General features: G+C 39.8%; 1 protein-coding gene across 4 annotated transcripts in view; it reads left to right on the top strand.

Moving 5' to 3' along the window:
• The window catches only part of LOC133864224 (E3 SUMO-protein ligase SIZ1-like), a 35,948-nt gene extending 19,138 nt beyond the window's left edge, over nt 1-16,810 (top strand). For 3 of the 4 annotated variants that reach the window (XM_062300504.1, XM_062300503.1, XM_062300506.1), the window contains 5 exons: nt 9,470-9,574; nt 9,665-9,745; nt 9,846-10,995; nt 11,685-11,957; nt 16,065-16,454. In XM_062300504.1, the coding sequence (XP_062156488.1) occupies nt 9,470-9,574; nt 9,665-9,745; nt 9,846-10,995; nt 11,685-11,824 (1,476 nt within the window). In that variant the 3' untranslated portion in view covers nt 11,825-11,957; nt 16,065-16,454. Of the gene's footprint in view, nt 1-9,469; nt 9,575-9,664; nt 9,746-9,845; nt 10,996-11,684; nt 11,958-16,064; nt 16,455-16,605 lie in introns of those variants that run through there. The other variant, XM_062300505.1, reaches the window with a different exon arrangement.
• Nucleotides 16,811-17,357: the final 547 nt, after the last annotated feature.

The following is a 17,357-nucleotide window of genomic DNA, read 5'->3' as shown; positions in this document are numbered from 1 at the left end:
CATCCAAATGCACTGCTTTGCCTTCTCTAGCCCTCCTATAGTAACTCTGAAACGGCTTAGATATTGATGATGCTGGAGTAGAGAGACGTAACCTTTCTCCCAACTCAGCCGCCCTAAAGAACTAGTCACCGGAAGAAAATGATTCCTGCCTAGTGGAGGTGGACTGAATCCGATGTTCAACAGACCCGACACCAATACCAACTGGTGCCAAAAAAGGCCCCTCAGACTTGAGGGAACTTCTAGCCAGACAACATCTCTATTGTCGGAGCAAAGAGCATAGCGGCAGAAAACAACGGATCAGAAGAGGATGTCAGCAAGGGAGGAAAGACAAACCTTGGAGCAACAGGGTTTTAGATGATGTGAGAAGGTTGAGCTACGTCCTCTAACGACGACACTAAGATGGAATCTACTGTGACCGCCGGAGCTGAAACACACCCATCGGCGAAAGGAGACCTCACCTAAGAAGACCCACACTGCTAGACTTCGGAATCCCTGGTTGCAAATGAAGTTAGTGTGATGTGGTTCTTTTTCAAATTTCAATAATAATACTACTCGCAATAGCACGAACCACTGTAGAATAGTGTTTATATTTAGGGTGTCGAGGATTGAGTTGGTTGTATCTATCAAGCTTTAAAAAAATCAATTCTAATTTATCCCTTAGAAAATGATATTTTTGTGATTTTTTGTTTTGTAAACTAAACACTAAATTAAATACTGGAAAATAAATTAAAGTAGAACTTAATGAAGTAGAAAATAAAGAATTGATTTCACCACTATCCTCGTAACAATGGCTATTATATTTAACAAGGGATATTCATTCTAGGCATGATATTACTTGTGTGTGTTTGTCAATCACACAACAAAGTTGTCAAGAAAGTACCATCATTAAAAATAAGTGTAACCCATCTTCGATTAGCACGGATCGTCTACCTAAGGTAGGGTGTAGCACGATCCGTCTACCCTAAGCATGGATTATCAAATTTATTAACTTAGTCACACACAATCAAGGATTAAGTGTAACTCATCTTTGGTTAGCACAAACCATCTACCTAAATTACACTAATCTATGGTGTGGCATGACTTGTCTTCCCTAGGCATGAACTATTAAAATCTCTTGTTGCATGTTCAAGGAATACCATTGCATAACCATTGTACTTATCATCTTTTGAACAATAAATATAATTTGAGTACAATCAAGATAAAAAGCTTTCTAAGACAAGATCATAAATTCATCAAGATTGCATAAAACATTAAAATCAATTACAAAGTTTATAATCCTCAAAGTTACACAATCATCAAGCCTAAATAGAAAAATCCCAAAGAAAAACACAATTTAAGTCATTGATACTTGGATAGGGTTCATCAAAACCCTAGGGAGAGCTTAGCCACTCATGGAGGTCTTTGGATCCTTTGATGTTGAAGCACAATCCATCATGAGTTGCTGTCCACGAATTTGTAAAAACTCAAACTAACAAGCCCTCACTTTCTTCTTCTATTTTTCTAACCTAAAACTAAGCTAAGTGTAAGAGAGAGTGGCCCAAACGTTGGATCACTTCTATTTATGGCCAAAAATTACTTCAAGAGGAGGAAAGGTATCCTCCAATCGTTTCCCATGCCGCCCATAAGTCAGGAATCGCCTGCTGTTTCTGATATTCCATTCTTTTCCATTTTTCAGAATTGCAACGTGTAGTTCTGCATTTCGGCGCTGCACAGTCGATCGATCGACAAGTCGCTCAATCCACTGAATCTGGCACTCGATTGACATCGACTTGGCAGAAATTCTTCTATCCGTTTTAAGCTCTATTCTAAGGGCTTTTGGAGTCTTTTTCCTTTAACCACTTGAACCATGCAAAATGTTAGATTACAATGAGACTAAGGGTTTAACAATTGCAAGTTAAGGGGTTTGAATGTGCAACATTCAAGACTTATCATAACACATCGACCGTCGATGGTGAAGTAACATGTTACATACCTAGGGTATGTGACAAGGGTATTATAGGAATTATATTAATGCCTTCTTTAATAGAATAATTAGATTATGTTTAAATAAGGTAAGAGTTGTATTCTCTCTTTAAGAGAATATTAGGGTTTATTATTAGATTTAAATAAGGTAAGAGTTGTATTCTCTCTTTAAGACAATAATAGGGTTTATTATTAGATTTAAATAAGGTAAGAGTCATATTCTCTCTTTAAGAGAATAATAGGGTTTATTAATATGGTATTAGTCGTATTTAGAATTAGTAATATTTATTTAGGTTTGTAACATTTATTTATTTATTGTTTCCGTAATTCCAGTTTTGTAACCCTATAAATAGGGGTATTGAAAAATGAAATAAGGAAGCAGAAAAATATTATTCAACTCTTGTGATTGTTTAAGAGTTTTTAGGGTTTCTCGAATAACTCTAACTTTAGGAGGCCCAAGGTACCTCGAATACCCTACTATTCCACGCACTTTCCCATCCAAATCACCATCGTCCATCCCCGTTACAGAGGTCCGTAACAACTTGGTATCAGAGCCGTCGTTCCTACAATGGCGGGTTACAATCTTCCAAAATTTGATGGTCAAAATCTTTCGGATTGGATGTACCAGATACAACAAATTTTCAACCATTACGATACTCCCGATTATCACAGGTATATGGTAGCTTCATATCATATGGAAGGTGAGTCTGTAACTTGGTTGGAAGAAATGGAATTGAGGGGAGTCTTTACAAATCTTACAGATTGGAATAGTTTTGTTAAACTAATACAAATTAGATTTGGACACCCAGCCAAAGATCCATCTTGCCAAAAAAATCTTCCAAAAAAAGAACCACAGCCCCACCAAATATCAACCCATCAGTAGAACCATTGCCTAAACCCACAGCCCCACCAACACCTCCAAAATTCCAACCATGTTCACCCATCACCCAGCCACTCCATCACTCACAGTACCCACCCCCGAAACCTCAAAGCCCAGCCACCCTCTTCACGATTTTCTCAACCCAACGTTCCCTACACATCAAGACCGCCCACTATCAGCCACAAAACAAAAGACCCAAACCAAGAAAACCACCCCCACCGTTGAGACCCTACCTCTTTCACACTGATTGGTCCAGAAGAAGGAAGTGGGCAAGGTTCAAAACAAGACATTTCCTGGCAAGAAGAAAGCCCCTTGCAGTGTCTAAGTTCGGCGTGAATAGGTCGGGCCGTGGGAAGAAAGACCTGGGCTTGGGCAAAAGAGGACCGAAGAAGAAGAGGCAGGTGCGGCGGGACAATGTCCGGGGCTTCAAGGTGCCGGAAATTCGGCGTTCTGTGAGGAAGAGGCTCGGGGAGCAAACCGGGCCGTGGCTCAGATCACTGTTCCCTGGCCGGCGGCAAGACCCAGATGCTGGAACGATGGAGGGAGGTCCAACGGAGCAAGCTTCTTCACTGGGCTATTTTTTCGGTTACCGACGGCCACCCAGACGCCCCCCAGACGGTGATGACGCGAAGGATGGAGATTCCAGCATGAAGAACGGCAGCCCAGACCTTGTCGCCCAAAACATGGAGTTTTTTCGGCAAGCCATGGACAGAGGAGCAATTTTGGGCTTCACTGGCAGAGGAGGAAGGTCGTCTGAAATTTCTGGGAGAAGAGAAGGAAATCCGGATTGTGTAGATGAGGGCAAATTGAATGGGATTATGGCAGTATCCGAGAGTCTCGGATTTTTTGTTGAAGGAGAAGTAAACCCGAAATCTGCTGTTAGAGGAAATGGAAAGGAGTTGTAGCCGGGACAAAAGGGGCGCACGTTCGGGGAGCAGAAGTCAGCGGGGAAGCAGGGGAAAATATTTTGTCCAATCGGGTTATCCCTAAATTGAAAATGGCTGAGAGAAATCAGGAAATTATGGGTGGAAAGGGCTCACGTGGCACTTGGATATCAAGAATTTTTTTTTTGTGTTACCGCCACGTCAGCAGCAGCTATTGGAACAATATTTCGGACCTTGAGGACAAGGTCCATTTGAAGAGGGTAGGAGTGTTACATACCTAGGGTATGTGACAAGGGTATTATAGGAATTATATTAATGCCTTCTTTAATAGAATAATTAGATTATGTTTAAATAAGGTAAGAGTTGTATTCTCTCTTTAAGAGAATAATAGGGTTTATTATTAGATTTAAATAAGGTAAGAGTCATATTCTCTCTTTAAGAGAATAATAGGGTTTATTAATTTGGTATTAGTCGTATTTAGAATTAGTAATATTTATTTAGGTTTGTAACATTTATTTATTTATTGTTTCCGTAATTCCAGTTTTGTAACCCTATAAATAGGGGTATTGAAAAATGAAATAAGGAAGCAGAAAAATATTATTCGACTCTTGTGGTTGTTTTGGAGTTTCTAGGGTTTCTCGAATAACCCTAACTTTAGGAGGCCCAGGGTACCTCGAATACCCTACTATCCCACGCACTTTCCCATCCAAATCGCCATCGTCCATCCTCGTTACGGAGGTCCGTAACATAACAAGCCTCGCCTGTGGACCTTAGGCATCTTCAAGCGAAGATGTGGACCCAGGATTTGAAGAGAACTAAGACCCTCTCCGAGTCCCGAACCCAATCCAACATCCGTAATCACATCACCCTCAACAAATCCCGAACCCATCTTCTCACAAACCAATTTGGGCTTAGATGCAAACCGGCCCAGACGAACATCTTTAAAACTCATTGTGGGTAATTTGTCCAACCCAAAACCAACCACCCACCTGACCCACTTCGGCCTTAATCCGATCGCACATCTTTCTCCACGCAAACCCCAGAATCTTCTTTTGCGAGCAATTGACGAGTGTACCCTTCATCTTCTTCGCCTTCTTCACTGATCCAGAGCTCTTCTCTGAACCAGCCTCCGCCCTCTTCAGATCCTTCTCCATCTCTGAGCAATCCACCGCCAATCTCAGATTCTCACCTCCGTTCGCCCACTCAAAACAAACCGCCACTGGAAACAGATCTAGGTGACCCAAAATCAGCTTCTTTAACCCACCAGAGTCCGCGGTAGAACTGGTTGTAGCCCACACCACTTTCACAAAGGAGCACCCAGTCAAAGAAGCCTTCACGCCTACTCCCACATGCTTCCCCGCCAATGAAATCTCAACAGAACCCTGCAACTCAGACTTGGCTTGAAAAGGCACCAACATCTGACGCAACTCTCCCACAAACCGACGTCATCCCCACCCTCGGGAAGCCAGATGATACCTTTCCGACCACCCTCTACATAAACCGCCACCTCCAGATAACGGCCGGCCTTATTACTACCCCCACAAACCATTAGCATCTTCTCAACCTTACGGTACGACTTGGCGAAGTCTTCTTAACCTAGAGACTTCATCACCTCTTCAACCGTATCCGCTAGTCAAACGGAGCATTGGACACCCAAAAGAACATACCCAACAAAATCTTTCCTCCTTTCCTCCAAACGAAATTCTGCCTTATCTTCTAGCACCAAAAAGAAGAATTTTTGCGCTTCCACGGAGAAACACCGCTCCATATCAACATCGCATAGTAACTTCGCGTGCAACCCTGCTCCACCACCAGCTGGAGACTAGCACTAACCAAGCTCAAAACTGAAGAGCCAAAACCAAAACCAAAACCAAACCAGAAACACAACCAAAAATAGAGAGCTATGCGAAAACCCAATGTCGTCCGAGCTTCAAAGTAGCGAGAGAGAATGGAACCCTAGTGGGACGCACCTTCACATGCCACCGCTGGGGTGAGTGAGACAGGAATGAAAAAAGGAGAGAGGCGAGAGAGAATGCAATCCATTCGAGAAGTTTGCTCCTGTAAATGTACCCAGGATTTGCGGAGCATATAGGGGGCCCCGCGGTTCTAAACTATTGACATCTTACTTCCATTCTGTGGAAGACTCGGTCGCCTTGTGTTGTTAATACTGCCTTTTTAAAATTAATTGTTCTGAGGACATTTTTAGCACATTTTGACAGGATGTATTCTACTTTCTTTTCTTTTCTTTTTTTTTTTTTCTTTTTTTTTTTTCTAGTTGTACGTTTACAAACTAACTATGATACTTGGAACTGTTGAAATGTGAGGGTAAAATTAGTCCCTCTCCTCAGTGTCGCGGTAAAGCTCTTATTTTATTATGAATCTGAAGATTATTTCTTGGAATGTTTGGGGGCTTAATGATGCAGGGAAAAGACTTAGAATTTGTGACCTCCTAAAAAGTTGGAAGCCAAGCATTGTATGTTTGCAAGAAACTAAGATGGACCATATTCCAGTTGGTCTTGTTCGGGGATTGTGGGGTGGCCCCTTTATGGGGCGATTAGTTCTTCCAGCTATAGGAGCTTCGGGAGGTATTCTATTAACGTGGGACAAAAGCGCATACGATTGCATAGAAGTGCTGGTGGGCTCTTTTTCCATCACTTATAAATTCCAAAACATTTTGGACCTATTTGTTTGGGCTTTTTCGGAAGTTTATGGCCCTAATGTGGATTCTGATAGGCATTACTTGTGGGAGGAGTTATTAGGAGTTCTTAATTGGTGGGATATTCCTTGTTGCATTGGAGGGGACTTTAATGTTATAATTGTTACTTGAATGAAAGATATGGGGTGTCCCGGTTAACTACCACTATGAAAGAAAGCGACTCTCAAGTCCTTATTCCCAGAATTTTATTCTATAGCTTGAAACAAAGAGGCTTTAGTTTCAGATTACATGGACTATTTCGGCATCTATGTCCATTGGAACCCAAGTTTTATCAGAGCGATCTAGGATTGGGAGCTTGAGTCCCTAGTGGCATTCCTCGATCTTTTGTACTCATCGAAAACCCTTCCAAGAGAGGCAGATAAAATGTTGTGGAGCTAGGTATTAGGAATTTGTTGATGTTTAAACACGCTCTATTAGGAAAATGGTTGTGGCGTTACGGGATTGAGAGAGAAGCTTGGTGGAGAGTTGTAGTGGATTCTAAGTTTGGCAGTTTATGGGATGGGCGGTGGTCCCCTTGAGCCTGTAGGTGCCTTTAGGGTGGGGTTGTAGAAGAACATCAGGAAAGAGTGGGAGACATTATCAGGGTTCTAGATTTGAGGTGGGGGATGGGGCTAGGACCAAGTTTTGGCATGATCCATGGTGCGGGGACACAGTTCTTGAGGAAGCTTTTCTTGCTTTGTTTGGTGTTACTTGGGCGAAGGATGCCTCAGTTGCGGAGAATCTAGAGATTTTGGGCGGTTCCAATTAGTGGAACATGAGCTTTTCAAGAGAGGTGCATGATTGGGAAGTGGATATCTTTACTTCATTTTTTCAGGTGTTGCACTCAGTCATTATGAGAAGAGGTAGTGAAGATAGGCTTTGGTGGGTCTCTTCCAAAAGAGGTTTGTTCAAGGTCAAGTCATTATTTAACTCCTTGTCTAGCTCTAAAGGTAGTTGTTTCCCTTGGAAGAGTGTGTGGCAGAATCAAGCTCCTTCGAGAGCGGTTTTTTTTTGCGTGGTCGGCGGCCCTAGGCAAGATCCTTACTTTGGATAATCTCCGGAAGATGCAAGTTATTATGGTGGATAGATGTTGCATGTACAAAAGAAGTGGGGAATCAGTGGATCACCTTCTTCTTCACTGCGATGTGGCTTCCGCTTTATGGAGTGCTCTCTTTACTTGCTTTGGTTTGTCTTGAGTTATGCCTAGAAGTGTTATCGATCTGTTTGCTTGTTGGTGGACGTCTGGAAGGCCGAGGAGTGATGCGATTTGGAAGATGGTGCTGATTTGCCTTTTTTTGTGTTTATGGAAGTAAATAAATAATAGGTGTTTCAAGGATTTTGAGAGGTCCTTGAAGGATATTTTAGCTTTTTTTTTTTTTTTTTTGGACAGTGGCTTTTGTGTCGCCACTATCACTTAGTTTTGTTGATTTTCTCGTTCGTTTTTCTCTTTCTAGTTAGGTGATTCCTTTTGTATACCTCCAGTGTACTAAGGGCGCCTTATGCTTTTAATAAGACTGATTATTACTTATATAAAAAAAAAAAAAAAGCGTTTCGAAGGTGAAAGCTCCTTCTTGTATCGCTTTCTTACGATTGATAACCTTATGAGGTGGGGTCTTACCCTTGTCAATTGATGTTGTCTTTGCAAGAAGAGCAAGGAGACCGTAAACTACATTCTCTTCCATTGTGAGTTTACTAGCTAGATATGGCATTTGGTTCTCATCTTTTATGGAGTGTCGTGGGTCATGCCTAGCAATGTCGTTGAGCTACTTCAATGTTGGAAGGCGCAAGGGTAGGGACAATCCAAAGAGGCCATATGGAAAGTCATCCCTACTTTACTAATATGGAGCATTTGGAGAGAAAGAAATCGACGTCTTTTCGAGGGCCACGAATTTAATGTGCTTAAAAATCGTCCTTCTCGAGTGCCCTCTTAGATGGGGCTGTAACTTTTGTTCTTAATTTCTCTTCCTCTAATCATGTAGATCTTGTTGACTTTCTAGATTTCCGACCCCAATAAGGTGGTTGCTTTTCTTGTATACTTTTCGTGTATGTAAGCTTTTTTTCTAATAAATTATTATTCATATAAAAAAAGTCTTTTAATGCCTGCCAGATAACATATATTCTGATTTGAGTGGCAGTTAGACTGAACAAGTACATGGTGACCCATGTTTGCCGTGAGCTAATGTCATGATAAGGGTAGGATAATATGAGAGGTCTAGAACTCGACAGGTTGTTGGAGCATAGTACTAAGGTGGGGTATCAGGTAACTGCAAACCTCAACTAGGACCTTAGCCGCATAATGGACCATACTCTGACCGGCTGCCTGTCATCCTCAGGCAAATGTGTCACAACTTCCTTCCATGGATGAAAAAGAGTATCTGACTTGTGTAGCTATGATCAGTATGATGCCAGGATCATGCAAGGACATTGAGCAGCTTTCAAAAATAGTGAGGTCATTTTTAGGTATCATATTTATGTTGATCATGAAGGTCAATTTGTGAATTCTCATGTCTAATAGGGTGGAAGCTTCATGGTTGTTAGAATGTGCTGAAATGTTGTTCAGGCTGCTCTTATCATCTTTTTCGGTAGTTGAAATATCATATTGTTTGGAATGCCCTATTTGGCTATTTCTGAAGTTTAGTTTCTGACCTTTTGCATGCTCACCAGCTAAAGCTCAGCAAAAAAGGAAAGAAAAAAGCTCATCAGCTAAAATGATTTCAAAATCTTTTACATCAGCTAATTTATGTTTACTTACCATGCCTTTGCCCTTGGTATCAGTTGAGAACAGCACATCCTTATGCATAAAAAATGCTCTCGTTGTTGCAGAATTAATAATTTGTTATTTTAAATTTTAGTATCAAATTGATGGTTAGTCTATAAATAAACTGTCATCATGCTGATGTAATTATGTTTCATGAAACTGTTCAATGAGGCCGTTTCTGTTCTAATGGCCTTTTGAAAATATCCATGAAGTGATTTATATGGCAATTGTGTAATTTAGAGCTCCATAATTATTTTGCCTCCTGAGTTATGCCTACATTTAATTGGCAGATGAGTGGCTCTAGAATGAAGGTGGCTGGTAGATTCAAACCTTGTGCTCACATGGGCTGTTTTGATCTTGATGTTTTTGTAGAGCTAAATCAACGCTCTAGGAAGGTGTGTTGATTTGCCATTTTTCTTTGATTATTTGTGTTTGTTTTATTTCAAAATCTATAAATATGAGCTAGTAATTTACTGTGATTGCAGTGGCAATGTCCCATTTGCCTCAAGAACTACTCCTTGGAGGACATCATCATTGACCCTTATTTCAATCGCATTGTGACTATGGTAGTTCTTGCAGTTGACATCTTGAATATCTTAGCTTATGTAGTTCCTTTTTTGACAACTAATGGAATAAAAAACATTTGTTGTTTATCTGGTGGGACAGATGAGGCACTGTGGAGAAGACATAACAGAGATTAATGTAAAGCCTGATGGTTCTTGGAGTGCAAAAACCAGGGGTGAATACAGCGATCTTGAGAAGTGGCATTTCCCTGATGGTTCTTTGTACATTGCTAAAGATGAAGCTACATCAAATTTGGAATCCTTAAGGCAGATAAAGCTGGAAGATAATATCGAGGAACATGGTAATCTAGAAGTCGGTATAAAGAAGAATCACTGTGGGGTTAGATTTACGGAACGTCAGCATGTAGTCCTTTCCTACAGGAATCAAATGGAGGAAAATTATGAGAAGAGTGGCCTAAATGTCATAACAATGTCCAGCAGTGCCACTGGAAGTGGCAAAGATGATGAAAACCCAAGTATTAATCAGGACTGTGGTGGGCATATTGATATCTCTATCAATGATGGGAATGAGATCATTTCAATTCCCCATGATTCTCCCCCAGCTTTTGGAATTCTAAATGGTAGTTCTGGACTAGGGGAGGATGCAGACATCATAGTACTTAGTGATTCAGAAGAAGAGAATGACCATGTGCATTCTCTGTCTGCCCTTCCCAGAATTCCAGACTCATATGTGGAAGATCCAGCTCCTAATGTGAGTGTGAGTTCTTGTTTGGGTCTTTTTAATGGCAGTGGCAGTGGCAGTGGCAATGGCAGTGAGATTGAATTGTCTTCCTGGCCATATTCATTGGGTCCTCAAGCAGGTCCTGCTTTCCAACTATTTGGGCCAGATTCAGATGTCTCAGATGCATTTATTGATTTGGAGCATACTTCAGTTTCTTTTCTAGCACAGATGAATGATAAAGTACAAGCTTCAACGTCAATTGCAAATTCTGGTGTACAGGTTTTAAGTTCTTCTGTTTGCCATACCAATAATGGAATAGAATCAGCCTTGGTTGATAATCCCTTGGCATTTGTTGGCGAGGAGCCCTCAATGCAAAATTTCCTTCCAACTCAGCCAGCTGATATGTTGGATCAGTCTATTATGGAACACCAGCCTCCTGGCAGTTACGAGGATTGGATATCTCTTAGGGTTGGAAGCAAAGGTGAAAGTGTTCACGGTGATTTTGGGGCTCATGTGGTGGCTGCAGCTCCAAATGGGCTAGATTTGATAAACCCTAATGGATCAAACGAAGGTACAATAAAGGAATTTATAAGTTTCTATGTTTCATATGATTCAAATCCTTCTCAAATATATATAATCATAATAATTTAAACCTTCACCTCTTTGTAATATGAAATTTTTAGTTGTTATGACCTCCAGTCGAAAACTTTATCCTGAGTTCTTCAGGGCATGAACTGACATAGAAACTGAATTGCAACTTATGTTCACTTGTGCTACATCATGGAGGGTGGAAAGATTGTGCACTACATGTCACTTTCATGTCAGTAAGTTAATGAAAAAATGCCATCCCATGTTATTAAAAGATGTCACTTTCTTGTCAGTGTGCATGAAAAAATGTTATGACCTGACACGGGAGTCATGTAATTCAATGTGTGCCCACAAATGAATCTGTTTTAGAGCTTCCAGAGCAGATCAAGTGGACATAGGATACTTGTAATATTATGCTAACCGGTGAAGTAGATTGGGTGATATCTATCTTAAATTGGGTTTCGGCTCCCTGTGTGGGTAGCGTAACAGGTCAGCTTTTTCACCTGTGTAAAACTAAAGAGTAGAAATTGCTGCTCCTCGTCTAACCTCATCTATTTCTTAAATGATAATAATCTCAGGCTGACAAAGTTTTACATGTCCTACTAGATTGTTACATTCTCCTTCCTATTTTTTATCTTATGATTTTCATCTGGTTATTTTTGTCCTTTGCAGCTGCTACAGATACAGATATGAATGATGAGGCTAGGTCTAACAGGATGAATATTAGGAAATTTTCAGGCGGCCCTTTCTCCTTTCCTCGCCAGCCACGGACTGTGAGGCAAAGGACTTCTTTCTCCATTGAATCAGACTGAGTAGATAAACTGGACCTTGGTTGAAGTTACATAGAAGCAGTCTCTGGCTATCTTGTTCATTTTCAGTTGATTGGATTGATCTCTCATCTGCATCATAGTATTACTGGCAGTTCAGGAACCAGTTTATCTATAGGTGAGTGCTAAATTATGATATTTATATTTAATGTCCACTATGGTTTTTTTTGGTTGGAGTTTCAGCTTGGTTTTTTTTTTATTTTTTTTATTTTTTTATTTTTTTATATAAGTAATCGAAATTTCATTAAAAGTGAAAAGTGCTACTCAAGTACACAGAGAATATACAGGAGAAACACCTAGGTGGGAAGAGAAAAAAGAAAAAGAAAATTAAAAAAACTAAGCTCTCAGAGAGCTACAAACGCAGCTGTCCAAGTATAAAGAGTTATAAAGAAAAAGGACTCAAGCTCCGCCAACAACCTCTCACTGTCCTCAAAACCTCTGTAATTTCTTTCTCTCCAAAGACACCACAAGAGGCAAGAAGGCAACTTCTTCCACACAGCAACACCCTGGGTTTACCATTAGTCCACCAGCAAGCAAACAAGTCAGGTACACTACTAGGCATCACCCAAGACAGCCCAAAATGACTGAAGACATTCCATAAGGTGCAAACAACTTCACAATGGAGGAGGAGATGGTCCACGGACTCCCCATTACTTTTGCACATACAACACCTATCAATCACAATGATATGCCACTTCCTAAGATTGTCCATAGTAAGAATCTTTCCTAGAGCTGCCGACCAAGCAAAAAAGGTCGCCCTCAAGGCAACCTCAGTCCTCCAAATACTCTTCCAAGTGAAAGGATTGCCATTGTTATAAGCAGGACACAATAGAAGGAGCTAACAGCGAACAACCTTTTTCTGGAGGGGAACAATCAAAACTTGTCTTCACCATCCCATCTCACTCTATCTGAGCACAACAAATTGAAGAACGAGACAAAGACATTTACCTCCCAATCATGAGCTGCTCTAACAAAGCTTACGTTCCATATCCACCTCCCTCAGAGATCGGAGTGCAGACCTTGGACCAGCTAACTAAGTGAAATTTGAACTCATCACCAATCTCACCACATAAGAAATTATGATGAAGCTTCTCTATACGGTTTGCAACACCCGTAGGAAGAGGGAAGATGGACAAGAAATATGTAGGCAAATTGGAGAGTGTGCTCTTTATAAGGGTAAACCTACCACCCTTAGACAAGTACATCATTTTCCAACTAGTCAAACGGCGTTTTATCTTTTCAATAACTCCGTCCCAAAAAGACGGCCTTAAAGGAGGCCCCCAACGGAAAATCAAGATATTTTCAAGGCAAAGAAGAAACCCTGCAATCCAAAAGGCCAGCCAATCCATCCACATTCTCAACTTTACCCATAGGGACCATTTTTTACTTGGCTAGGCTGATCTTCAGGTCAGAGGTAGCTTCAAAGCATAAAAATAAAGCACGTAGGTAGCAGAGGAGGTCAGGCTTAGGCCCACAAAAAACCAAAGTATCATTCGCAAACAACAAGTGTGAAATGTCAACCACACCCGAATGCCTAGACCCCATAGAAGAGCTTGGGAGAAAACCCCCATTAATAGAGGCCGAAAGCATTCTACTTAAGGTCTCCATAACAATAACAAAGAGAAAAGACAATAGAGGATATCACTGCCTCAAGCCACGGGAGCTATTGAAGAAACTAGATGGGTTGCCATTCACTAAGACGGAAAAGCGCACCGAAGAAATACAGTGTGCTATCCAAGAGCACAATTTCTCCCCAAAACCACACATCCTCAGCAAGAAAAGTAAGAAATCTCAATTGACATGATCATAAGCCTTCTCAATATCCAGTTTGCAAATCGCCCTTGGCTCAACATATCCGATTCTTCTATTCAAACATTCATTAGCAATGAGAACAAAGTCAAGGATTTGCCTACCTTGAACAAAGCCATTTACTGACAGCTTCAATGGAATTGTTTCTCCTATTTGAGTTGGTCACTCGATGAAAGAATTTTGTGCATTTATCACCCTCGTTAAGCCAAAGAGTCCTAGACTTTTGCCGCCAACTAACCTCCTCCATTAGTCTGACTTTTTCCAATTCGCTAATAACCAAGGATTTCCTCAACTTCTCTTCCGCAATTAAAGCTCTCACTTTCTCCAACCCATTGAGAACACACAACTTCTCCATAAAAAGAATACTACCTCGAGTAGTTCACCCATGAAGTCATTAGTTTGATCCTACTCGAGTCATTAGTCTGATCCTTTATTTATACCTACCACGTTACCGGAACAAGATGTTCCAAAATTTGATAGTCAACAATCTCAGTTAACATTTGGTGAGCAATGTGAGCCACCAGTGGAGGAGTTAAGAGTTTATTCCAAACGTTCGAAAAGAAAGACTATTCTTCAATCCCTTAGCTAAACATCAACTCCTGATTCAGTTAATCCTATGCCTACTTCTACTTTAGATACCTCAATACTTGTAGTTAATGATATAGATCTTCCTATTGCGCAATGCAAAGGAATTGGATCTTGTACTCAAAATTCCATATCTAATTTGTTTCTTACAACAATCTTTCAGTATCATATCGTACTTTTATTTCCAAACAATCTTCAGTGTCTATTCCCCATAGTGTCCAAAAGGCACTTGGGAATCCAAAGTGAAGGGAGGCTATGCATGAAGAGATGAAAGTCTTTCGTAAAAATAACACATGAGATCTGGTTGAATTATCTGAAGGAAAATAAACAGTAGGATGCAAATGGGTGTTTACAGTGAAACATAAAGCTAATGGTTCGGTAGAAATATAGTAAGGCTAGATTGGTTGCGAGAGGCTTTACACAAACTTATGAGATAGACTATGAGGAGACATTTGCTCTGATGGAAAAGATGAACTCTATTAGGGTCTTACACTCGTTGGGAGCAAATTTGGATTGGCCAATTCAACAGTTGATTTGAATAATGCATTTCTTCTTGGAGACCCAGAGGAAGAAGTATACATGGAGGTCCTTCCTGGGTTTCAAGATCCTTTGGTCAATGGTAAAGTGTGTAAAGTGAAGAAGGCACTATATGGGCTAAAATAGTCTTCTATAGTGTGGTTTTGAGAGATTTTTTCGAGCCATGCATAAGTGTGAGTCAAACTGATCAAACATTGTTCATCAAACGTTCTCTACAAGGAATGGTAACTGTTCTAATGTTTATGTGGATGACATAATCTTGACCAGAAATGATGATGACGAAATACAAAAGTTAAGAAAATATTCGCCCACGAGTTTGAGATAAAAGACTTGGGAAGTCTAAAATATTTTATGGGCATTGAGGTTGCTAGATCGAGACATGGTATATTCATCTCAGTGGAAATATTGTTAATCTATTTGTCTCACACGTCAAGACATCGCCTATCACCTATTGAGTTAGTGTAGTGAGACAATTTACACATTCACCATAGGAATCTCATATGGAAGTAGTTTACAAAATTCTTCAGTATTTAAAATCTTCACCGGGTAAAGGGTTGTTCGCTCGACATGATCACTTGAAAATTGAATCTCATACCTTGTAAATGGCTAGGTCAATTAGGGATCGAAGATTCACTTCGGGATAATTCACTTTTGTGGAAGAAAATCTAGTCACCTAATGTAATAACAAACCATCAATGGTTGTTAGATCAAGTGCAGAAGCTGAGTTTCGAGTCATGACACATGGGGTATGCAAATTGTTGTGATTGAAGATACTATCAAAAGAACTCGGATATGATTAAGGATCCGATGGGATTGTATTGTGGCAATAAGGTTGCAATTAATATCGCTCATAACATGCTAAATCTTATTTGAATTATAATGATGTGGCCTATTTTGAGCTGTAAGATGAAAATTGTAAATAACATGTCAAATCTTAGACATGAATGGTAGGGGACGGGAGGGGAGCCAAGCCCAAAACTTCATATAGTCGTATTCTGTAATATGATGAACAAACCATGCTTGTTGGTTTATAACCTTGAGAACCACACTAGTTGTAAAATTTTAATACTAGTGTTAATTCTGAAACTTGTCATAATAACACAGGTATATGATTGATTAAGTAGTTTCATGCATCAGCTATATTATCTCTCTTTGATAATGGATGCAGAAAAAGCCTCTCCTCTCCAACAAAATAAATAATAAACTGACATTCCACAAATCCAACTAGCTATCTATTAACCCTACAAAATTTGACTATGGACTCTTAACATCATTTTTATTTTTTGCTTGACAGGTACCATACATTCTTTTCTTTTTCTTTCTTGGTATCATTTGCAGGTTTGACTTTGGATATTGTGGTAGGCCTCAACTTGCAACTTTTAGTAGAGCCCATATTTGTTTGTCTCCTTTGACCTACTAGAGTAAGCAACCTGTAAATGTTTTAGCATGCCAAGATTCATCCATAAATAGGAAGCGTTACATTACAAAGTTGATAATTATGCCATACTAGCTCTTTTCAAAGTGTAAATTTTGACTACTAAGAAAGAACTAGTTAGTTGTTCATGCTTTTTGTTGAGTAGAAATTTATTATTGGAGCTGAGTGGTCCTTGAAGGCATGTGATTTGTATAAGCAATGCTATGCGATCTTGTATGTTATATGATGAACATGGTTTCTTGCTCGAAACTATCATTTCTATTTTTGTTTGTATATAAACTGCTTTACTCTAATTCAGTCTTGGGCTCCGTCTGAATCGCTCAAGCACCGATCCCTTGTATCATGACTTTTCTTTGTAATTTTGTTTCTGTACAAGATGGATATGTATTTTGTTCTGCAGGGAATATTTTTGGTTGCCAAAATCAGGGAGATGGGAAGGAGAGATGTAGACCAGAGTGGAATGCTTAAACATAACCATTGGTGTTGTTTTAAAAGGTTTTTAAGTATTTATTTTCAGGAATGTCATGTCCCCGCAATATGGTTTTGTTATGAGCTCAATATGTATGCATAATACAAAAGCATGAAATTTTCCTTGCTGCTTCACACTGCTAGTGAAATCAAAGAAAAGAGCAAGAATAGTTCTACAAGAATTTTGTATCATTCATCTCCTTTTTTGTTGTCTCTCATATTCCTGAACTCCCTTTTATAGGCATAAAATCATAATAGAAGGATAAGGAATATGACTAGGTGATTACATGAATCAAGAGGTTATATGAATGTTGTAAAAAATTTAATGGGTTACTTGAATGTTGTAAGGATCCCAAGAGGTGAAAACTAAGTGGTCAGCCACTTGATGCATGGATGCGTTTATAACGCTACTGATCATGCTAAGAGACATACACTACTCATTGGATGATCACATACTAAGAATATGTCTAGCTAAAACTTTGCCAAGGAAAACTCAATAAGAAAAAATGTGTGGCGAAAGAAAAATAGTACTATATTCTTGTGTGCTTCGAATGCTTTAAGATTGCCTCATGAAAACATTGCAACGAAAAATCCCATAGGAAAAAACCTTAGCGAAAGAAAGAAAAAAAAAAAATTACAATTTACATAATCATCGACTCCTCATAAGTACGTAGAGTTTCGATT

This window comes from Alnus glutinosa, chromosome 3 (genome assembly GCF_958979055.1).
Source record: "Alnus glutinosa chromosome 3, dhAlnGlut1.1, whole genome shotgun sequence".
Taxonomy (NCBI): Eukaryota; Viridiplantae; Streptophyta; class Magnoliopsida; order Fagales; family Betulaceae; genus Alnus; species Alnus glutinosa.
This window is presented reverse-complemented; position numbering and strand designations above follow the sequence as displayed.